This window comes from Aphis gossypii, chromosome X (assembly GCF_020184175.1).
Source record: "Aphis gossypii isolate Hap1 chromosome X, ASM2018417v2, whole genome shotgun sequence".
Lineage (NCBI taxonomy): Eukaryota > Metazoa > Arthropoda > Insecta > Hemiptera > Aphididae > Aphis > Aphis gossypii.
The window spans coordinates 63,069,822-63,096,363 of record NC_065533.1 but is presented as its reverse complement, the minus strand read 5'-3'; the positions used below and the strand labels follow the sequence as shown (position 1 = coordinate 63,096,363).

General features: G+C 25.7%; 1 protein-coding gene across 4 annotated transcripts; it reads right to left on the bottom strand.

Annotated features, from left to right (window-relative positions):
- Positions 1 to 12,489: 12,489 nt before the first annotated feature.
- On the bottom strand, positions 12,490 to 25,954 carry LOC114124759 (GTPase-activating protein skywalker-like). 4 transcript variants are annotated; one of them, XM_027988123.2, is made up of 12 exons: positions 25,653 to 25,953; positions 24,097 to 24,923; positions 23,148 to 23,336; positions 22,926 to 23,050; positions 22,746 to 22,853; positions 22,500 to 22,673; positions 22,204 to 22,422; positions 19,208 to 19,294; positions 16,590 to 16,748; positions 16,293 to 16,510; positions 16,071 to 16,208; positions 12,490 to 15,863 (listed from the first exon to the last, which is right to left on the bottom strand). In XM_027988123.2, the coding sequence occupies exons 2-12, from the start codon at positions 24,473 to 24,475 to the stop codon at positions 15,854 to 15,856; spliced, it is 1,806 nt and encodes a 601-aa protein (XP_027843924.1). In that variant the 5' UTR covers positions 24,476 to 24,923; positions 25,653 to 25,953; the 3' UTR covers positions 12,490 to 15,853. The 4 variants fall into 4 exon arrangements, with proteins under 4 accessions (XP_027843924.1, XP_027843926.1, XP_027843925.1 ...); XM_027988125.2 differs by lacking the exon at positions 19,208 to 19,294 and having other exon boundaries at positions 24,097 to 25,953; XM_027988124.2 differs by lacking the exon at positions 12,490 to 15,863 and having other exon boundaries at positions 16,067 to 16,208; positions 24,097 to 25,954.
- Between the last annotated feature and the right edge of the window lie 588 nt (positions 25,955 to 26,542).

Genomic DNA, 26,542 nt, shown 5'->3' with positions numbered 1-26,542 from the left:
TCTGATTTTTCTTTAGTTTTGTTATATTTTATTAAATCAAAGTTTTCTTTATTCATTTATAAAATATTATCTTAATCTTATATCTCTATATGTAATACCTACGTCCTACATATTATATATTTTATCATTTATCATATATTTAAATTTTAAATTAAATATGTATTTCAATAAAAAATAATATGTTTTTAATGTTTTTATCCTCGTTAATCGTTATATTATCGTACTTAAATAAAAATGTTTAAATTTGTTTTATTATATACTTTTGTAATTTTAAAGAATTGTTTTCATTGATGGAGGCCCACAATCATGTATTGGCCCCTGGGACCCTGAAGGTCTTAATCCGGGCTTGTGCACATCAATGTGAATTATCTCATATTATTAACAAATAGTATAATATTTTGTCATGCCATATCGGACCAGTATGAATCAGTCTTTAAACACAGTGATTCATTATTAGGTAATTTATATAATTACTAACTGTATTGTATATATATATATAACTACATAAAGTAGGCCATAAACATGAGGAGCTATAGGTCTTTAAATTTTAAACATTAAGTCTCGCCTAAATCTATTTTTCATTCACTATAATACCCATTTTAAAATTTATAAAAACTTTATAATTTTAAAACGCTAATAACTTTTAAATTAAAATAAAATATCAATAATAAAAAATAGTGTTCTAAATAATATACTTTGATATGTTATTAGAAAATTCACAAACAGTTTTGCTGTAGAAAAATCAACTATAAAAAATTAACAATCATTTTAAAAAGTCACAATTGTATATCTTACCTATTATAAATAATATAGAAACCGCACAATCTTAAGTTGACAAAAAACACATCCCAAATTATGTTAACATAAAAATAATAATATTATATCAATTAAAATCAAATTAATAGAGTAAAAAAAAATGTTGGGAGGGTGACATATATTATCACCCATATGAATTCTGGTCGATACGTTACTACTCCCTGTATAAAAACTAAAATGACACCCAGCTAGTGGATTCAGAATGCATATAATATTATATAAATTTATATAAATTTATCTAAGATATGATGCCATTAATTATTGAAAATGGAATCTGAACCAACCGGATGTGAAAAGTTTATTTCTCAGCCAATTGTATATACCTATGTATATGGTAATATGGTATATCTATACAAATGCCGTTATAAAATATGTAAGACTGAGATGATAATATGTACGATAAATATAATAATATTTATAAACCAGCCGCCAATTGATAGTGATAAACACGAACTGTACCGTCTCTATCTTTGTAGGTATAATTTATACATATAATATTATAATATAATATGCACGAAAGTTTGTCATGAGCCATTATAATATAATATTATCATTACAGGTACTTGCACAACTATATAGTTAGTACCTACGTTGACAGTTTGTATATTCCTGGATGCGATAAGAATATCATACCGTGAATAATATGGAAATGGCGTCTTAAAACGTGATGGTGACAGTCCGACTAAATAATTCATGACCGACTAAAAACCTAACAAAATAATAGTTATAATGTATTGTCTTCTCGCGACTTTAAACACCACTACGTGGCCTGTACATAACAATTATTTGTCACTCCACTACGACGATGTATATTGTATATTATATAATATATATACATATATACATTTGTATGTGTGTACATAATATAGGAAACATAAATTTTACGTCATTTATTATATTACTATATTATACGGAGTGATCCATTTAAACGTTTAGACGTTCAATATTTCAGAAAACAATAACCTTTTTTTAAACAATTTATTTTAAGTGGTTACAAATAACATATTATTTAGAAAAATGTATACTTCTTACTATTTTTTATTGATAACATTTTAAAAATGTTTACTGCTTTGAATGACAACAACATATATTTGTAATTGCATATTTCGAAGCAAAATATTATTCAGAGTAGTTTGATTTATAAAAATCAAATTTTGTATGAGTAGTTGCAAATAAGTTATTAATTACCTACTACGTTTATATGCAGTATTTTATCTGCATTAGAATGCGGGTTTATATGCACCTAAAATATCAAGATTAGATGTTGAATAAAGTTAAAATGAATGCAAATGATTTTATTCCATGCTATTTATACTTTGGATTCTATGATCAAAATATGAGATAGGTACCTTACCAACTATATTATTTTATTATTTTAAATTTTAAAATTCCCGTTAAAATATTAATTCGGATTAAAGCGTTTACATGTATTTCTTAATCCCGAAGTAAGAATTAATTCGATTTGACTAATCGAATTAAATAATAAATGCGCATTAGCTTAATGCGAATTAAAAATGCATTTATATGCACCAAACTCTCGGACTAACTCAATGGGCATTGAATTAATGCGCATTAACTGCTGTACATAAACGTAGTAATTTAAAGTTTTGATGGACTGAATAGTAGCTGCAGAGATGAGCCAATCACTCAAAAAAAAAATTATAATAATAATAATTTAAAATCACTATAATTACATTAAAAAAATAATATTTAATTTTATACATTATACATTTTATGCTTTTATGATGATTAAAAAAATATATATCATTAATTATTAATATAATTATAAAAAGGTGTATAAATTAAATGACAAAATCATTAGAAAAATATACTTAAAAAAAGATAACTCCGTAATTTTGATTATATTTTAAAAAAAAACAAGTTTTTCAAATTGCTTGTCAGATAACCAAGAACAAGTTGGTGCCAATTTAAAGCCAGCAAATGAAAATAATTTCTCTACCGGCGCTGACGAACAAAACATTAGTATTATAATGAATAAATAGTTATTTTATGTTTAATAACAGGAATACATGCAAGATAGTTGTTTAAGCATGTTAGATTTTTATTTTTATCGTTGAAAAATTGTAATATTTGTAATTCAATAATTGCTGAGGAACTATAGCAACTGTATTCTATCTTTATCAGCTTCAGTTAGGACCCCTAGGAAAAATGCCCAAATGACCATTCCTGACTATGTAATTCTTTATACCAATAAATGGTAATTATTACAAATTATATCAACATTTACCTTATAATTAATTACCAATTACAAATTACTAAAGTAACTGAAAAGTGCCCAGCCATAAATAATAGAGTAGTAAACCAACATCATGCGAGGTACTCCCGTATTTTAAAATAATACCTAAAGTAACTTCTAAACGACCTATTCGTCCAAAATTCGATTTTTATACATTTTTATATTTTTTGAAGTCTATAGAAAATAATCAATATTGGAACAAGGAGTTAAAAAAGCATGTTGTCATTAAAAAATTGTAAAAAGTTAAAAATAATAAAAATATTTTTTCCACATATCCTATATCACTAATAATAAGTTAACATTGTTTAAAACTTTCATCGTAGTCGATATTTCTGGATAAAATAAACTTATTAAACTAATAAAAAAAACCTAATAACTTATACTTATAATAGTACCTTCAATTAAAATCAAGAAATTCTTTATAATATTTACGCCGTAAAAATATATCCTACACCCAGATACTTGATAGATAATTTGTATTTCCATAAGTTAATAATTAATGATTATAATTTTTACCATAGGTAATTACTGAATAGAACAAAAAAGTTTTATTCTAAGAATATTTTATATTTGTTATGATAAAATGGAATGCCATGTGCGTGATATTTAAGTACATACGGTTAAAAATTCACCGGGGGGGGGATGTCCCCTTTTCCCTCCTCTGCGAGCGCTCTCGACTATAATAGACACTCAAAAAGTTAAACCAAACGACAGAGTATCAGTAAATCATCATTTCTGGAAACGCTTTAAAAAATAAACTAGATTGCAAATCGTCGCACCCAATTTTGAAGTGCACTCAACTATTTCACAAACCACAAAGTATATTCTTATAATTTCACTAAAGCGTCTTTTTTCATAAATTTTCATTGAAAAAAATAAATAAATTGTTCTTACGCGCCAACATTTTTTTATCATTCACTAACCTTTATAACATAATAAAAAAGATATTGTAAAAGAATATTTTCAAAATAACATACGAGTTTTAGGTTGTTAAACATAAATGTATAGTATCTGTATAGTATGTTATCTCCATCTCCAGTCCATCCGTTACTGTTACCAGCATATAGTTACGATTGTTTGTATTAAGATTTTATAATCGTTTGTTCAAAGTAAATTATTCATACTAGCCAATATTAAAAAGCGGGAAAGTGGGTACCGTTCTGCTGTTCATTAGGGGGTGGGGTGGACCTCGAACTAGGGTAGGTTAAATTTGAATGCAATGATAGGTATCATTGTATACGAAAAACGATTCTGAACGAAGATGATTTGTCAGCCTAGGATATAATTTCCAGTGGTTGGTAAAAAAGGTGGTTTATGTTTTAATAGCCTGAATACACCAAAATTTAAGTTCTTTTATAATTATTGTAAGCTAAACTTATGAAAAATCTTATATTAAATTTTCAACTCTTAGCTACCTATACAAACATTTTTATGAATTATACCTACAAAATAATTTGCAAATATTCATGGCTTTGACGAATTTTTGTCAATATTTGAACTTCAAATGCTAATAAAAAAAAATTGTGCCTATGTATTCTTATAATTTTTTTATCACTATAAAAATAACTTACGAGAAACTTTGTATTAAATTTTCAAGTATTTTGACTCGGCCAAAAAAAATTTATCGACACTTCAAAAAAAATTTTTCAGAAAAATTGAAAATTTCAGTTGTCTATAAATAGCTCAAAAAAGTCAAAAATATTTTGAAAATTATATTATGTAAAAAAAATGCCAATCTAAATAACTGGTGAAATTTTTAAGTACTTACGACTTATACTTTTTGAATAATAACAAATATTTAAAATTGTTTAAGGGTAAATCGTTATCGTTACGCTATTTCGTAAAAATTTAAAATTCAAACTTACTTAAAATTTTTCTTATAATGATGCTTCGAGTTTTCTCTATAGCTCCTTGAAAGAAAACTTATGGAAAATTTGTGTTGTATTTTCAATTCTTAATTATTAACACAAAAAATTTTGAAAATTTTGAAAAATCATGAATATTTGTAAATTATTTTGTAGTTCAAAATTCATAAAATTGTTTGTATTTATATCTAACGTTAAAAAATCCAACACTAAATTTTCCATAAGTTTTGCTTCAAAAAGCTATAGAGACAATTTGAAGCGTCATTATAGGAAAAATGTTTTGAGCGTTTGAGTTTTAAATTTTTATGAAATCGCGTAACGATAACGATTTATCCTCAAACATATCTATTATAATATAAGGTATTATGAATTAAGATAACTACATGCAATGTTTTTAGAAAAATTGATTAACCATGCCTTTTGCAAATGCGTCCTAATTGAAAAATAAAATATTTGTTTCAAATTAGAATATATGGCAATATTTAAATATAATATATCCTAGACTGAAATATCATCTCCTTTCAGAATCGTTTTTCATATACAATGATACCTATCATTGCATTCAAATGTAACCTACCCTAGTCCGAGGTCCACCCCACCTCCTAATGTACGGCAGAGCGGTACCCACTTGCCCGCTTTTATTTTTTTTTTTTTTTTTGTTTTTCTCGATTTTTTTGAAAACCGTTGGAAAATGTTTACTTTTTATTTCTATAATGCACCAAGGATATTCACTTTTCCATCGGAAACCATCCCCAAAGTTTGAAATTGAAGCATTATTTCGACTAGTTATGCTGTACACAGACACAAAAAAAAACAAAAAAAAAACATACATCATTGTAAAATCAATACATTCATCACTCCGTTCAAAATCTAAAATATCTAAGTATAAGTATATGATATAGGTCCATATTAGCATTACTAGCCATTATTAAACAATTAGTACCAAAAAATAAAGGTTACCAAATTTTTTTAAAATTGTAAACAGAATTACAGTTTTTTTATAAGTTAGAAATTGGAAATTTAGCGTGCTCAAAGAATGAGCTTTCCTAATTTTTTTATGGTGTTGCTATGTTATATGGTGTGACTATATTAGTATTTAGTATATTATTGAGCACAAATATGTCGTTTTTTACGTTTATCCTTCGTAAATACTTTATTGCAAAATGATAATAACTAATGAGTAATGAGGGACATGCTACATTAGCCCTAAATAACGCTCATAATTATTTACATTAATGTCGTGCAGCTTTAAAAATAGTCTAGCTACAGCAGCACAGCAAACTGTAGTAAAAAATCATCCAAAATATTATTAATAACAGTGTGCATCGATCGTGTACAAAGAAAGTCGCGCATAGGATGCATTGACAATTCGTCGATTAGCACCAAGGAAGTGTCGTTTACACAATATTAATTTTGTAGACTATAGCCTATAGGCTATAGGCTTAAATAATTAATTATTAATTGGTATCAATGTATTTATATTTGTAGAAATATTCCTATAGGCTATATCATTATAATAACAGGGGTATCAAAGTATAAAAGTGACCAAATTCTTCTTTGTACATGGAATTATAATTCTAACACATGGTATTTCTAAATACCACGTTTTATGTTTTTAATGCAATTTGTGCATTTACTCATCCGAATCATCCATGTTTATGTAATTTTTTAATTTATTAGAGCAACCGATAGAACCATACACCATAGCAGGCATAGGGAAAGGGTGATTTTCATGTAGACAGTCGTCTATATTTACGTCCATCCCCCCTCCATCAGATTAAATCACCCATTTAAGCTTTAATTCTATTTAAAACTTATTTACAATATATCTGAACTCTGAAGTGGCTTAAGTTATAACTAAAATTGTTTATAACTATTATTGTCAGTTTACAACTGCTTATAAGTTTCTAGTGTTTCTACAGTTACCTATTCATTTTTTAATTATTACAAAACAAAGATATTTATTTTTTCAAAAACTGCAGATTTAGTGTGAAATTTTCTGTTTTCCTTATTATTATTTTTTTACTTTTCCCAAATTTTTAGAAAAATGCTTTCACTTTTAACCCCTAAAGTACCAATTAGATCCAATTTTCTATCTAGAACCCCCCTAATTTAAAATTTAAGTATTTTTACTGCCATAAATGGTGAACGAAAAAAAATATTATTGTAAATCAAAAATCACTCCACTCAAAATATAAAACAATTAAATAAAAACATTTGTTAACATTTTAATATAGTCAACTATAAATAGTTAAGATAGTATAACTTGTCTCAGGAGACCAAAAAAGTTTATAATATCAAAAGTTTCTTGTATCAAAACTCGTTTTGTTATTGAGTACCTAAACAAACAAAATTCGTTATAACGGGACTTATAGAAAAATGAAAATCAACACACTATAAATTGTTACTCGTTTTCATTTAACAATACAAATATGTAAAATCATAATATACATATACCTTCCTATAAACATATTTACATGGATCAGTAAAGTTTATTTTTAAAAAAAAAGCCCTGTAATTTTTATTTGTGCATGGAGTTGTATGGACTTGCTCATTCGATAACGTAGTACCTACTACCTATAATAGTGTCAATGTGATTCGCTTCTTTCCATCCGTGCCACTTTTTGTTTTTTAAAGTTTGTTAAGGTAAACACTTAAAAAATAATTCCGTTTCATCAGTATTAAACACATTTTTGCCTTTCGACTCATCTATTCGCATAACAAATCTTGACGTTTTACCTTCCAATTGTCAAATACCGCAGAGGCGTAGAACTATTTTCATAAAGTCATTATACAGTATACACTATATTATAATGATAGAGATAGCGTCTACTACCATCAGGTTATTAATGATATTGGCAAGACATTTACGTTATTAACTAAATTTATGGTAATATTATATATATTATATACATACTGGATGATTTTCTTATCGAACAACAATCATTATTTCAAGATCTGTTAACATTTTTTTTTTTTTTGGTTATAAATTATAACTTATAATCTTTTAAGTTTTTTACTTTTTGAATGATAACAATACAACATTTCATATTATGAAGCAGAATATTTTTTATTTTTATACACATAATTCTAAAGTAGGTAGACTAATATTTTGTGAGGTATCTCTCTTTACCTCTCCACTCTTCTCATCAAAACTTTAAATACTTTATAACTTTAAAAACCATATGTGACAAACAAAATGAATGAAACATGACGGTAATACTTGAAATACTTACTTTTAATTATGTAATCATTATTATAATCGACAACGAAAGTGCAATAGTGGGGCTTACGTAATTTGCACCAAAAACAACCTCCCCCCCCCTAACCTAACCCACAAAAAAAAATTATGTTATTTGCGTCACATCTAAAAATTTATTTTGGTAATTTGCACCACTTTTTAAGTTTGTAATTTGCGCCAAATAAAATTAAATAAAAAGGCATTATCTAATCTGTACCATTGTGTACCACTGTACCTACTATAATTATAAATAAAATGTATTTATGTATATAAATAAAACAAACTCCGTGTACCTATATTAAAGTATAACTAAATTTTCGTTTAGTATATACTATTTTTGTAATATATAACATATAATTTTTGAAATAAAATACCTAGCTTACTCACCTTTTTTATACTTATAGCTTAATGACGAAACTAAGCCTTTTCTGTCAATTTTATTTTGTTTATAAATTGAATATTATTGAAAGTGAGGCGCAAATTACATATTTACATATTCCATTTCGTTTTCTGTCGTCGCACAAAATACCAAAATTAATTTGTATATGTGGCACAAAATACATGTTATATTTTTATATTTTAGCGCAAATTACATACGTACTTAAATGTAACTATTCATGGCGCAAATTACAAGTAATAAAATTGGCCCAAAATACCATCTCCCCAATAGTGTCGTGAGTCCAAGTACTCTGATCAAGTCGATCGACAATAATAACGCCTGGAGTCTGAGCAGCATATATACACATTTACATACATAGTACTTTTTCGTACTGTCCAAGCAAGATACCCGAAGTCGTACCATGATACAACATAATACAAGATATGAATTCAACATAGTAAACCCAATGTGCTGCAAATGAAGAAAATTGATAATCATTCAGTTTTTAGTTTATTTTAGGAAAAAAGTATGTACCTATACATACTTATGGGTATAAGCCAATAGTACCTATATTTATAAAGAATGTAATAAAAAAAATATAAAACTAAGAAGTTTTAAAATATACAAGACACAAATATACACCCATAAAAGGGCGTACAAGTATATCGATTGCGCCGAAATTACATTTAAACCTGTAAGAAATTTATCGATTGCGCAACGTATCAACTCCGCCGATTTTTTTTATATATTGATTCTGCCAGTTAATATTTTGTAAATTATTTATTTTAATATAAAAAAAAAATTAAAATGCTTACATTAAATTTAAAAATACAAACTGATTCTTTTGTACTATTATTGCATTTGATAAATAGATGAGTTACACCATGTATAATAATAAGAGGACTAGATAGTAATAAAATAAGCAAAATAAAAAATAATTAAGAAAATAAAAAGAAATATAAGTAGGCACAGCAAAAATTTTCGACGAGTATTTAAATAAAAAATTTATAGATTTACGTTATAAAACTGGTAACAAACTACTACTCTGAAAAATAAATGAACTTAACAATATACAATAATAACTTACCTATTTTTTCCTTTTCGGCGTTATCTAAATATACTGGAAATTTTTAAAACAAACAAACACTAGGTAAGTATTTGAATTATATTATTTTACTATTTTAATTAATTTTTCTTACGACGATCTTTGAATTGTTTTTTGAAATGTTTATATTTAAATAAAAAATGAGTGGTCAAGAGAGTAACGCTCTGCGGTATAATATAGTAAGTCGCTATTATAATGGATGTGTTAAATTTTAATGCAATGATAGGTATCATTGTATACGAAAAACGATTCTGAACGAAGATGATTTATCAGCCTAGGATATATTTTCCAGTGGGTGGTGAAAAAGGTGGTTTATGTTTTAATGACTTAAATACCCCAAAATAAGATCTTTTATAATTATTGTAAACCAAACTTATGGAAAATCTTGTATACAATTTTCAATTCTTAGCTACCTACTTATATAAAAGTTTTTATGATTTATAAATTTATAGCTACAAAATAATATTCATGAGTTTGATGAATTTTTGTCAATATTTCAACTTCAAACGCTACATTGTACCTAAATGATAAAACTTAACCGCTGTATTCAAGAATTGTATCCAAAAACTTTGCATGTGACAGCTTAGGACTTAACTCTTGCCTTCCATAATGTGTATGAAGAAGTGAGCGCACATTTTCCAAAAGTTGATCGTTTAATTGCCAAGATAAAAAAACATTTCTGACATAATCAAAACAGATTGCTATTAAAAAAAAAAATACCTAGTGCCCATTTCAAACACACTTAAACCAACATAACTCAACTACTAGTTAAGAATTAAGATACCTACATAGCTTACAGCTATAGAATATTATTGCGCACGTTTAATTTAAATAAAGAGTACAGTTGAAGAATTCAGCAAGAGTGCCCGCAGTTAATCATAGTAATCTACCGTGTTAGAAGCAAAACACGAGTTAGAGGCTAATGATGAAGTAGACTAAGTAGAGAATTGATTTTAGAAAAGTGCAATTATGTTTTTTCAAAGAATAGTGGATAGGTAGAACTTCAAAAAATTAATAACATCCTGACATTCATAGCGGCACTACACCAAACATTGATGAGGAACAATATGATTCAGTTTGTATGAAATATGCACTAATCACTTCAGTTTATGTGGAAAGGTCATTTTCTATGTACAAAAATATATTAATACCCAATACAATAAGTTTTAACCAAAGTAACTTTACCAAATATATGGTTGTAAATTCAATTTTTAATATTAAATTTAATGTGTAAGTAATTTAAATTTGTTTTTTTTTTCAAATTAAATTGAATAAATGCACTTTTTTGCTATTTTTTTAAGGATTTATTTTGCTACAAAATCCGAGCCCTATTAATTAGGTGTGTTAAACTGATTTTGAGCTAAAAAAATGCAAAAATTATATTATTAAATAGGTACTTTTATTATACATACTAACAGGTAACAAACAAGTGGTGTTTTTAAATCCATACAAATAAAATTTATTTAAATTACAATAAAATAACAAAAATTATTATTTTTCGTTAAAAATTAACGTTTTAAAATGAAATGTTTACAAAAAAAATTACGCTTATGTATATTTTTTGAAATGAGAACCTAGTATCTAGGTGTTAAATTTTTATATAAAGTGTTACCTGCTATGAATTTTGAGCTACAAAATAATCTGAAAATTTTCGTAATTTTTACGAGTTTTGTCATGATATCAACTTCAATTAATTCAATCGCTAATTAAAAATATCAAATATCTATAATAAGAGCCTAAATATTTTAAAAATATATTACGTCTCAATCTAAAAAACTCGACTAATGTGAGTAAACAGTGAGGAATTCCTACACAAACATATACGTGACAATATCATACAACACAAATATAAATTATTTTTTGTTATAATATTGTTAATCTTTTGAAATTAGTAATTTGTATCAATAAACATAATTTTATCTGATAATTTTTTTTTAAAAATAATGAATTTCTCATGAAATTTAATTTAAAACAATTTTCTTACATTATGTAATTAATTTTTTCACTTCAGTATGATGAATACATGTTAATATTATTAATATTCAATATTTTAAAATCAAATCTTAAAAGGTTAAAATTGTAATTTACAAGTGGAAAACTTATTTTCAAGTAACCAAATCATACAACAAAATCAAATATGTTTCAAGAGTTTTATTTAACAACTAGGATAGTCAATATAGTCAATAAATTGGCATGAGACAGGATTTAAGTAAAAATAAAAAGGATCAAATAGCTAATAAAAGGATGTTTGCACACTTTCTCTAGCTTACCATAAATTTGAGTTAATTGAAAAAACATTTTAAATGTTGTGCTGATAGTTTTAATATTAAAGTGAATTAGCCTGTTCAATGAAATGTAATAGTGAGGATATTTTATGTGTTAATAAGTGGTTTTTTTTTGTTATATAATAGTAATAATTTTTAAATTGTAATATTTTATGTATTTGCATACCAACAAATTGAAATATTGTAAGAGAAAAGCCAATTTACAAATAGTCACATATGATGTTTTTAGCTTTAAATGTAATAATACATCAGTAAATTCACTCTAATAATAAAACTAAATCATAAGATTAGTTTTACAGCGTGTTTCAGAGAAGAAAAAAATTACGCACTGATATCCTCCTATATAACATATTTAAATAAATTTATTTGTACTCAATCGTTCATTAGCAATTTATTATTTTGTACTTTTTATAGATATTTTTAATGGTAAATATAAGTAATTCAAATATATTTTCAAATCACTATTTAAAATAACACACCGAGGACACTAAATAATACCATTTTGATTTAAATAAAAAAACAATGTATAGCATAACAAATGTACTGTTAATCAAAATGTATTTTTATTTAGTTTGAATACATAGTGGTCTAACTCACACATTTCAAAAAGTACACAGCCTAATGTTATGTACAGATTCTATATTATTATGTATGCGTATAAAGGTATTAAAATGTCTATAATAATACTAAATTGGTAACAAATCTAAAAAAAAAAACATCTTTAATATAATATAAATAACATATTATAGTGAATTGTAACAAAAATGTACAGTAAGATGCTAAGTATAGCAATATGAAATAAATAGCAATGACACGTATAATAGTTGGTCAATGGTGGGGAGAGGTACATAATAAAAATTATTTACTGAATGGACATATAACACATTAATTTTAGTTTCTACTATAATGTGATATTTATCCAAAATCAAGTAAAGCCCACTCTCTATAATCAAATTAATATAGTAAAAACTTTCAAGTAAAAAATAGGGGACAATTGGAGGGGAGAAACATAATATATTATAATATGGATGTTATATCACAGATGGCGACGATATATATAAAACAATTAAAAGGTAACAACATTGTATCGCTGAGTGGGATATAATAAAATGGGCGGAATTAAAGACACACCACTTAAAGAGTTGACTAGACTTCAAAAACATTAATAATATTAAAAATAATAATCATAATAATAATAATAATAATAATAATAGTAATAAAAAACAAATTTTAAAAATGTCCCTACTGTACAGATTATAACAATACGGTTGGAACTAATGGAAGTCTCTGGTAAAGAAGACGCAACAAAGTAAATTTTTAAATTGTGTTTATAGGTAACCAACAATTTTATTTCTTAACAAAATAATAATATTAGACATGTTATTGCAATCTTAATTATAGTTATAACAAAACGTATATAAAAATTTAAAATTTAAAAAGGTTGAGATTTCGTTGCGTCGATTTTACAAGAGACTAAACATATTTTACACAAAAAAAAAAAAAAAACAACAAAGGTATACTATAAATGTTTAACAATTAAACATAATATTATAAAGCTATCGATGTGTACACTTCATAATAAAAAAAAACTTAACAAAATTAATTAACATAGTACTGACAAGAGAGTGCGCATAAAATGCTCTTGTCAATAAGTATGTATAGTTTAAACAACTAAAAGCTCGATGGGAAAATTTAACATCTATTATGTATTTAAATTATAACAACTATAATAAATATGTATAATATATTGTAAAGTATACATATTATATATTTATTATATCACTATTCTATGAATATAATAGCAGTCTAAGCGTATAAGAATAATAATAATAATTTAATATAATATGCAAAATGCAATTTTATAACATTAGTAGTATAATTTTTTTCACACTTGATATAAATTATATCACATTCTAACATGATATTTCAAACATACTATTTAATCCATTATGATATTGATATATAAATATAAAATTGGAATTAACTTGGTAACAATAAAATAGCCGAAAAAATCATAATGCCTAATGTATTATATATGTAATTATGTATTAAAACAATTTGAAAACTAACTTTCAATATTTAACGAATGGTTTAATAATAATTAGAATAAGACCACGCTTACATACTTATACTAAATGACCTATGCAAATAACATTTTGTTCAAAACAAATTTTATAACATATAAATATGAACTCATTTTTAAAGTACTAGTTAAATATTAGTTAAATAGTTTAGAATTAAGTGCAATCCAATGTCGAATCATCATTCTAATGTTTGACTCGAAACTTAACTGAATTGTAAAACTAGTGAACACAGTACTTAAAATTTCAAACTAATAAAATAGTAAATTTGAAAAAGCAATTTGAATATTATACTCAAAGTAGTAGATTAAAAATGCTTCACATGCTAATATGAATGTTGTATGCCTACAAATAATGAACACACAAGTGATCAAATTGAAGTATATTAGTATCGACCCATTATGTTTAATAAATCACCAATAAATTTAGAGACTTAGAGCTCTTCTATATATATTTTGATAAAATATGAATTATATTAACATTTAAAAAACCAATTACAAATATATATAGATGAAATATGTACCTTAAAAAATATAATAGGAATCATAGAAATGTAATTATAAAATGTTACTATATAATAATGAAGAGGCGATTTACTTGGTGTTCCGATACCAATAATATGGTAATTATAACTATTATATCTAACAGAAAATAATTATTCTTAATTTAAAAATTATAATGAGTTAACAGTATACTGTACTAGTAGTTCAACACTAATTCATCATTTTCTATTGTATACATTTTTACAATATACACACACACTTAGTAATAATTAATTACACTTTTTAGTTTTTAATAAATATAATAAGCTATCAATTACAAAAATTTTTATTGACTTTACTTTTTTATATACAGCCTGTAATGAATAAAATGCCAAAAAAAAAAAAAAATAATGTATTCAGGAACATATTATAAGATTTATTGTTCTACTCAATTATTTAATGGGCAATATGTCTTAAGATTAGAATTAAAAATTTTTGAACACATTTAGAGATATTGTAATGTAAAACATGGCTAGATAAAAATCCAACCAATAGATTTTTTTTAAATTATAATTAGTATAAATCACTTAAATATTAACTCCCAAATTATGAACAAATCAATCAAGTCTATAATCCACAATTAATTATTTTTAAATAAAATACTAGTATAATAAATTAATACATTGGTTATTTACTCAAGAGCAAAAATTTCTTTGGTCTAATATTATGCTTTTTGTTTCTGAAACAGGCTGTATTTATCACTTATATGAAATAGAATAATATTTGATAAATATTTAAGTTGCACACATACTCATATTTTTTTATTTAGAATTAATTACTGTACTCAATATTATATTCAGGAACAGAATAATTATTTGTAAAAAGTATAATAAATCCAACTGTGTCGAGCAATGAATACGTAAGGAATAATTATTTTATTGCAATAAAAAAATATATATACCATATAATACTATGATAGTAATATTTTGATAATTGAAATAATTTAATATTTAAAAAAAAAAATTTGTACTAAAACTTTAAGTACTAAAACTATTATGCATACTTAAATACTTATTAATAAAAAATAATTCAAACTTGGATCAAATTTGTTAGTTAAATTTGAGTACTCATGCAACTTCAAAACATGTTACAATTATTAATTAAGTAGTAAGTACCTATTATAAAAATCCAGGAACAAATATTCTGTAATTGCCATGGATTTAGTATTACATAAATTGCTTATTCTTACTTACTAAATAAGTAACCATGAGTATAATATATAAATAAAAAATAAATAAATATGACTAGTAGACTTATCACTTGAGTTGAATAGTTACTTGCTTTAAAGAATCCTAAAAATAAAATTATTGTTACTTTTATAATAAAATTAGTAATTAACATTATACCAATGTAACATAATTAAACCAATATTATTGTATGAAAATTAATTTTCTTAGTACATTTGGTAACCCACACTGACCTGTGGCTACAACAGTAGAGTGTTAAACTTTAACATTTAATAATTCTGATATATTCATATTACTTTTAGAATTACTTACACGCCATCAAAACCATAGACTTCCAAGACTTTTATTTCAAAGTCACGACTTTTACACAATGGAGGATTGTTGAATGTAGAACAACTCTCAGTTTTTCCATATCGAACGTTTTCATCCATCCATATAGCTTGACCATCACTGTATTAAGAACATCAATATTAAAAATAATCATTATTGATTTCAAACTAGTATTTAAATGAAATAACTAATCAATAATTTTACCCTCCACCAATAGTAATCATTTTTTGATCAGCAGCCATAAACAGCTCATTGGCATGATGTACATTATCAACTTCCATTCCAACCCATGGGTATTTTGCCTTACCCGGATACAGACTGAATATGAATGTCTCACCAGTACCAAAATAAGCTTGTCTATTTCCGCGATCATCCTTTTTGTTTCTCTCAATCCACTTTGAAGAACAATATGCACCAAAAACCTTAAAAATAAAAATAGAATCTTTAAAACTGTCAAACGGTACATATAATATTATTTAGTGTAGGTATATTATTTTATACTTCATCAGTGCAAGTTTTTATTAGTAGAAGTGTTGGTTCATGATGTTCAACTCTAACATAAAATGTAGTCAAACTACAGCCATGCTCTTCAGTTGTATAAAGAAGTATTGGTTGGTACATTGTTATCCTCACCGGCAACCAAGACCATAATGTAAAAAGCTGAAATGAATTATAACAAAATGTCCATTACTTTATCATATATAAGTATACATTAAATTGTATTAATTTTAAATATTATGTTCAAGGCATGTAACCATAATGGTGAAATCAGAAATTAGAATACAATTAAAATGTTGGCTTCAAACTTGTTATAATGCCAAAACAATTTATTTATTCAGGTTTTAACGACACACTAAAAAAAGTAACATAAACAATATCATATACAGTATTTACACTGATATTTTACACAAAAAAAGTCCCTAATATGAGTTAAAAAAAAATTTATGAATTTAAAGTAAATGTTTCACTTGAAACGTTGATGTTGTTATATCATGTATTGATATCTTGGATATTAATAGCGTAATTCAATGCAATAAACAAAACTGTTTTCCATTTCATGTATAAGGACAATTTTATAAAAAAAATACTATCATTTTATAGTATAAATAATTTCAGTTACAAGCCTTGATTTCTTTTGTAATTATGTACAATGATATATAATTTAATTTAATACCTTAACAGAATACATTTTGTAATAGGATAATAATATAAAAACTATTTTATAAAATATTACTTGCTCTGTCAGTAGTTTAAATTACTTTTGGACATAACTCATGCATGAATACAATATTTAAAATACAAACAACTTACTAAAATCAAAAATATTTCATACAAACTGCATTAAATAAAATTATTCTTGTAACATATTGTTAATTAAATGATAAAATTAAATATGAACCAATCAGAAAAAATAAAACTATGATTATTTTTTAATTCAACTTTAGTTTTAATAAAAATATAGTGATTATAACCAGGTAGTAGACTATTCCTGTTTTAGCCTGTGCAATCAGTAATGTAGAAAAATTCAGATAAAAAAAATATAAAAAATATTAAATCCGCAAAAAAATACAACAGGCAATGTTTTTTTGGCAACAAGTGTGACATACAAATAATTTTTTTCATACAAATGTGTTTCAAATCATTCTGATTACAATAATCTGACATAAACTTTATTTTGCTCTTCCCTTAGATATGCATTTTTTTTTACCATTACCAATGTTTGCACAATTTTACCTTTTTTTATAATTTTATTTAATTAGACTACTATATTATCACCACAAATAACTAATGAATTAAATTATCAACTTATATTATAGATATATGATCAAATAATTATTGAAATACCCAAATTTTAGTTTTATCAGTGTTATACAAATACAATCAATAACACTCATAATTGTCATTTGCAGACCTCTTTTTCAGTGTATGCAGAATGTCTCCTTTTGATTATTATTTTGAACATATAAAATGCTGATAAAAGTGTACAAAATTGTTTTATAAAATGTTAAAATTAAAAATTAACATTTCTACTTTAATTGTTAAAAGTTAAAACTTTCAACCACACACTATTAATTGTAATATAATATTATTATCATGAATTCATATTTATGAACAATCTATTCTCAAATATTAAACATTTTTTGTTTATGACTATGTTTGAAATAGTTTTATAATAGTATATTAACTGTTCTAGGAAAGTACGCTCTGCGTTTAAGGTATACAGCTGCAGATCTTGTATATCTCAATAGCAAATGCCAAATACCTTTAGATAAAACTAAGTCAAACATAAATGTTTTTAATGTAGATATAAAAATATAAAAACACTCTCTTTTCCTCTACTCTAAATAGACATTTTAATGAAAATAATTTTACTAAATACATGTTAATAAATTTGTTTTTTAATCTTCATAATTAAATTTTATTTTTTATTTTAGAGTTTAAATTAAGAATATGATTTTTTAAAAATTTAAAAATACTTTTAAACGATTTATTTTACTACGAAATCTGAGCTTTAATAAATTAGAAAAATTGTGGTAAAATAAACCTTGGCTAAAATAAACCAATAAAGTTGAGCCTCAACAAACAATTCTTAACAATAGGTACTTAATCCCTGAACAAATATCAGATGCAAGAATTTATTTTCATATAATAAATTGTAATATTAGTATTTATAAATAAATCTAAATTGATTTATAACATACTTTAATTGCATACTCTAATGTGCACTTATGATAAATAAATAAAAATTGTAAATTTATCTATATACAGTGATTACTTAAGTAGTTGGTCTGTGTAAACAAATACATAGATAACACTAAATGTCTAATATATATATATTCTAATTACTAAAACAGTTTATTAACACTGGAATTAATCTTGCAAAATTAAAATTAAAAAAATAAACTAAAATGTTCAGCTTTGGGCACTCTAGATCTAATTTCTAGAGTTTTAAAATCATAATTATAAAATATAAGCTAATTGCATGTACTCAAAAAATATACAGAATAAGCTTGGATAAAAAAAATATATATAGATTAAGTTCAAACATTCTGCAAAAATAAATAAATAAAAATTTATAAAATATCTGGATTCAGCTGCAGTTTAAATAATAAACTTACATCCTGATGATTAGCTATCAAAGATCTGATATTGTTAATTGGATAACTGGCCATCGTGGAAGCCCGAGGGCTTGGTGAATGTTCTCCCTGAATGCCAGCATAACACATACAAGTTTAATACCAAATGTTATGTTATTGATAAAATGCAAGTATGATTCACTATCATTTGAAGATTTAAATAACCAGATTGTATTTATTATAATAATCTATTCATACATTATAAGACTAACAAACGGCTATTGAAAAACATAAGAATAAACAATATAAATTTACTTAAAACTAAATTATCAAACGATAGTTTTTTTAGAACCAATCATAACATGTTGTATTAAAATTAATGCAATTTACCAATAATAATTTTCAAGTAAAAATAATAAAATAAACATTTATTTAAACTAAATATTTAAAATAAATATATGCACGCATTCAATAAAAAGAAGATAATAATCTAAATGACTTTTTTAAAATATAAACTAATATTTTATGGTCAAAATAATCAAATTGATATTAGATAATTAGAAAAATAAAATCTAAATGAATTTTTAGAGCTTATATTTACTTAAAAACATGTGTAATTCTCTTCAACAAATCAAGTAATTTTGAATGTATTATGTAATTTTACAAAAAAGAAATATTATTTTTACATACACATTATTATGTTTAATATATAACTATATTTTAACAATATTATATATTATTATTTAACAATAACTTAAAAACTAAAACAGAATAAACACAATGAAGTATAAGAATAATTATAGCTATATAAAAATATACAGCATATTAATATTTTGAAATAAGTTTGTTATATTTTGATCACTTATTTTATTTTTATAAATTCATAAACAAAGGCTTGTATGTTTATGCTCAAAATATGCACTTAAATATGTAGTAAAAAACTTTTGATTACGATAAAATGTCATAAAAATAATATTTTCAATTGTTTTAATTTATATAAATACCTAATTACATCTTTATACTTCATTTCAAACTTGTATGAATAAATACATTTTTTTTTCAATTATTTGTTTATATTAGACTGGATGGGTAGTATAATTTTATTATTTTTATAATTTAGGTAATTATATACATTTATTAATTGTACATTTTAAATATTAAAGTTTTCATATAAATTTTGTTTTTAATTAACGTTAAAATTAGCCTATTCATACACTTAACTATAAACAAAGAGTTAAATTATTTAAAGAAACTAAAATTATCTTTAAATGTGAAAAATGCATGGTTATGCCAACTAAGCCAAATATGATAAATTCTTAGAAATATGCAAAGTATATTATGCAAATTGAAATTTTATACATTGAATCCAGTCATCTCGAAGCAATTAACAATGTTGCTTTGCTTAGCATTTAATACAAAATTGGTATACAAATGCATGAGTATCCTATTTATAAGATTAATTTCCAAAATACTGAGTAATTTTTTTATCAAACAATACTCATGTCTCATTGTTTCAAAATCTATTGAGTTTTTAAAAACAAATATTTTTTTATATGATTTTATTGCTTTAAATGCCTACATACATTTTTAATTTCATATTCTGAAGCAAAATATTTCAATACAAAAAAATTGAAATTAGGATGAGTAGTTTAAGAGCTAAAAGTAAAAATCGAATTTTACATAAAATATATGTTGCTATTTTCATCATAATCATACTAACCTAATCTAACAATTGTTTATAAATCATTACTTGACTGCTTAAAAATCAAAATTGTGTAATGCATATTTTGTTTAATCTAACATTAGTACATAGTTCTGCATATTTTTACATACTTTAACAAAAATACACCTCACGGTCCAAAAAGATGTTAAGCAAAAACAAAAAGATTATAGGTACGTGTATACATCAAATATTGTATGTATCAAATAATATTTGGATACTAAAAATAGGCAACTAAATTTCTAAACTTCCATGAATTAGAAGTTGGAATTTCAAAGTGAAGTCATAACTTTGCCTGTTTTATTTAATCTTGTTGATAAAATTTCCAAAACAACATTTATAGGTACATTGTTACAACCAATGCTATATTTATAACAAGACACTGTTAGTATGACTTATGCCATTGCCAAATTAATGTATTGAGAGCATGTGTTTTTTTTCCAATAAATTATTTTGTAATTTACCGATTAATTTTTAAATAGTTAAAATGCTTAGAAACTTAATTACAATTTAACAATTATAACTACAAAATTAAAATTTAATCAAAATTTTATTATGCATATTTTAATTTTTTTCTAACATATTTTGACTTTTAAGACTCATAACTTATAAACTACTCGTTCAAATAATTTTGATTTTTATGTATCAAAATTTATTTTGTTTCAGAATACGAAAACAAATTCTTTCATTCAAAAAAGTAAAAACTTAACTTAAGTAATAAAAAATATAAAATATATAATATTTTTTTTTAAAAATGATGTTTTTTTCAACTAGGAATTTTATAAAATAAATATTTTAAAAAATGTTAATAGATTTTGAAATGATAAGTTGTTAGATAAGAGAATCGCTCTTTATATGACAACTACTTGAGTAATTTGTTAAAAAACATTTCATTAATAATTTATGCATTAGAAATTGTCATTCAACCTTATAAATTATTATATACTTTGTACAGTAAAAATATATTAACTATAATAACAATTACTGAAAATTTAATAACCCCTAGTCAAATTAATACTAAAAATGCAAGATAAAATGCCCCTAAATGTAGATAGGTACCTATAAATGTTAAATTCAACTTTAATATAGTCATACTATATCGAATAGATTAATTAATATGTAATAAAAAATTGCTAAAATAAAATAAAACAAATTGAGAACATAGTTAACAATATTTATGAATAATCAAAGAAAAATATACCAAAATGATTTTGGTATATTATAAGTCTAAATAAATAATAACTGTTTAGATATTTTCAGCAATTATAAGATAACTATTTTATAACACATACTTAATAAATTATATCATACAACTTACCTCACGTATAGTAAGTGTATGTGAGGACATCTGAATATTCATTTGAGATTGACTAGTAGGTAAATTTTCACTAGAACAGGAACGGTTTAGTTTGTTGGAACCAGATAAAACAGCTTTACTCTTCAATATCATCTCAGTTTTTACAAAAACTCTATGAATATAAGCTGAACTTAAACCTCGAATTTTAAATGCTGTTTTAAGTACTTTTTGTGGATTTGCCTTAAATAAAATAATAATTGTATAAATCATAAATATTATTTATTTCATAAAAGACATTTTGTATTTTAATTAGGTACCGGCATTTGACGACAAAAATTCATTAAAGCTACATCTACTCCATGACTATTTATTTCTTCAGCCCAAATAGAATTACTTGTAGTTGAGTATTTGTAAAAAAGTTGCAAGATAGCCATTGAAATACGATACAACACTTTTATGCCTTCGTGAAGATAACAATCCATAACTCGAACCTGAAATAAAAATATTATATGTATAGTTTAATACATATTTAAATTATCTTCATCACATTGTATCAAACTAACTGCATGATGAAATGGTAGTCCTTGAAATATCCACCAAATCCAATCCATGTACATTTTTTCTGATTTTTTTATTGGACAATGTTTCCCAATATGCCCAGCAGCAGATTTCTATAAGTCATAATTTTTAAAATTAAAAAACACTTATAATATTAAATAGTTTGATAAATTGTGGATACGCACAACATGTTTTCTACATATATTTAATACAGTTTTCCATGTGACTTCATACAATAATTTTGTTTGTGTTACAAATACTAAGTTCTTGGACGAAACTAAGCTTGTTAAACTATTATAGCATTCCTCTTCTAAAAAAAAAAAAATACAAAATACAAAAAAAACAAATTTAATTTTCTTAATTATTTAAGTATGTTATTAAAATATTAAATAATATTAAATTCAAACCAGGCATAAAGTGTAGCAACAATGATGTTAACGAATATATAGCAGGGCTATAAGTGATATCTGGACAAGCAAACCCCAGCACGCAAACAATTCTGTCAGTAATATTCTTGCCTGTTGAATCAAGATGATGTAAATGTCTGTGTTTTGACTCAACAAATGTCGGTAAAATAATTGGTTTATCTGGAAGATCTAGTAAAATGTAAAAAATGAAAAAATTATTTTTAAAAATAAATAGTTGAATTAATAAAATTTAATCTTAAATGGTTTTTAAATGTTTGAAATTTTAATAGAATAGTTATAGTTATAATAGTTATTATAATAATAATAACAACAATATAAAATATAACTTTTTTTTTTTATTATTTAAAAGTACCTCGAAAAGTACTAAATCAAGATTGATTTATGGATAGACAAGTGTAACAAAACAAATACTGGGACAAATACAGAAGAAACATTATATATACTATTTTTATGCTTAGACATTAAAAGAAAAATAAGTCATTTTAAAGATTAGTTACTGAAAATAAAATATTTATTTCTGAATAAATGTTTAAACTTTGATGCTTATTAATGTAATAATACATCTTAAAAACAAATATGAACATAAGATATTGTATAAGTAAATAAAGTAGATATTTGAAATAACTCATAAAATATTTAACTATGTAGCTTATTTTCACCCTTTTTTATTTTTGGATATCTGTTAAGTTAAAATAGAAACATTTTAAATAGAAAATTCTAAATTATCAGTAAACCAATAAGACTTACTCAATAAAAGATTTATTTGAACAAATGTATCATCAACATTAGATTTTTAAACATTAAGTAGGTACTAAGTAGGTAGTAGGTACCTAATTAATCTCTAATTAATAAAAAACATTGCATTACTTATTAAAAAAAAAAAAGATCATAATGTTGAAAAAAACATAAGTAAGTACTATGTTCTTACCAGTAGACCCAAACAATTGTCGTACAAGATCCCAATAGAATCCCTCTTGCATGTTGTTACTGTTTTCGGATGCGTGTTGTCTGCAAAGTGCTGGCCACAGTTGAGCTCTGATAGGATGGTTGGTCGGCCAGCAATTGTCCCGCAGTATCTTTTTGACATCCTTTTGGTAGCCTGCCGCAAGGAGGCTCTGGATGTCGCCGAATGACTTGAGAGCCTGCTTCTTGGCTGTCATGGGACTGCCTGGGAATGTAGATGGGTGTGCTAGTGCCGTTGGCAGTGGCGGTATACCATCCACGTTGACATGCGGCTGATACACGTCCGCCGCGGACGACAACTCCTCCTTAGCTGTTGACAACATAGCACTGTCGGCCACCACCATGGGGACTGACTTAGGTGTAGTCGTTGACAATCACAAACTTGGTTTTTCTGACGCTTGACATTACTGTTCCTGCTCGCCTCCTGCAGCGGATCCGGACCGAGACATGATGACGAACTTGACGACGACGGACCGGCGGCGTCCGCGGGTGGCAGGAACGTTCATTTCACCGATCGTTAGATGGCGATATTTCACAACATCAACAATAATTATTAGAGTCAAGCCAACAAAACGAAATGAACTTCATCCGATCATCGTCCGCGACGAAGAACCTCTCAAAACCCGCGGTGCATTATCACTATCGACAGTGGCGGCGGCGGCGGTGGCACGCGACATTCGCCCAGCGCACACGCCTTTCGCGCGTGCGCGCCCGCGCTCGTGTGCGTCCCGTGACTGCAAATTCGAGGACGATAACTTCCCGTATTGCGTACGCCTTGATACCGTAGAGACGCTACGACAACAAAAATAATATTACCTATGATTCTTTTCTCGTCGACAAAAACCCGCTTATTCTTATCATCGTTGCATGGATATTCATTACCTACCGCGGCAGTGGTTTATAATATTTTTTTATTATAATATTGTGATGTTTCATTACATTATAATTTATAGTAAAATTGTATACCATATTAATATAGGTATTATTATATTGTTAATAAGAAGCTGCAGTGGCGGTTTTATCACAACGTGATAGCGGTGCAGACTACACCTTATCTTGTTATTGATTAAATGTTCTGGTTTGCGCCGAGCAGCACTCGGTGGCGGCAGGGTCAAAGGAATAGTAGGCGCCCGTGCGGAGACCTCGGTGTAGACGGCGGGTAGGAGAGGGAAAAAAAGGGTTAAGGCGACGACGTGAAATCGGTATCTGTGCACGCACAAGCGGTGGCGTTTATACAAATATATACAATATACTATACCTATAGTAATATCGTATTATTATTATGTACTTACAATTTAGTATTTACATATTAATATATTATAAGGTACCTATATAGATATATTATGTATAATGTTAATATAACGGGTACGGGTGGTATAGACCATAGACGTCAGACGACGTTATTATTATGATAATATTGTATCCGCCACCGTGACTTCGAAACGACTATATAGAGGTACGAAACGTTTTAAACCTTATTACCTCTATCGATCATTAAATTATAGAGTGGAGTATACCTACCTACCTACCCGTACGCAAATCGGACTACCGTTCGTGTAAAATGTTTTTCGGACGTGCGCTGGAATGTTAATAATTCGGTGGGAGTGGGTGGTGACGGCGTAAAATTCTGTTCAGAAAATCCGACGAAAATTGTTACCGGACCTGACCGCGCATTTCAGGTTACACCACCAAACACTACAACACGTACCTATAACATAATATAATATAGGTACTTCAGGCACTTAGACATAATAAAATATTTTAAAACATAATATTGTACACAGCAAAAACGGAACGCGGCCGACGACTACCTCGCCTCATGTTTACGATGCACATTATAATATTATACCTAATAATATCGCGTATTATATATTGCACATCAGCGATTAACATATTATTAGGCATTAGTGTTTAGCGGTCGTACGCATAAAATAAATAATAATATAATATGTTAGTATTATTATTATATAACACTCTGTTTGCGTGATAATTGTTTATTATACTGTTATTTACGATGGTGATATCCTGATAAATAATTATTATTCATTAATCATTAATATTATAATCATTATATAGGTACCTACACCTACCTAATAATATTATTATAATAATACGGCAATGGTAAACGAACTTCGGAACAAACAATGCGGCAGTGTTTTTATTATATATATAAAATAGTGTCGGGGTGAAAGAGATCTGCTGTTATTGTGTATAAGACGTATAATATTATGGTCGTATAATATATATTATCGCATTATAATAATGTACAGCAGCAGAGTTTATGCGTTGAACGAGTGGTCCCGCTGACGGATTGCCAGATTTCGTTCTGCTCGCACACGCACACACGTTAAAAAGTATTTGCACTGTAATAATATTATACACGTGATGTGTGTATGTGAATCATTTTGTTA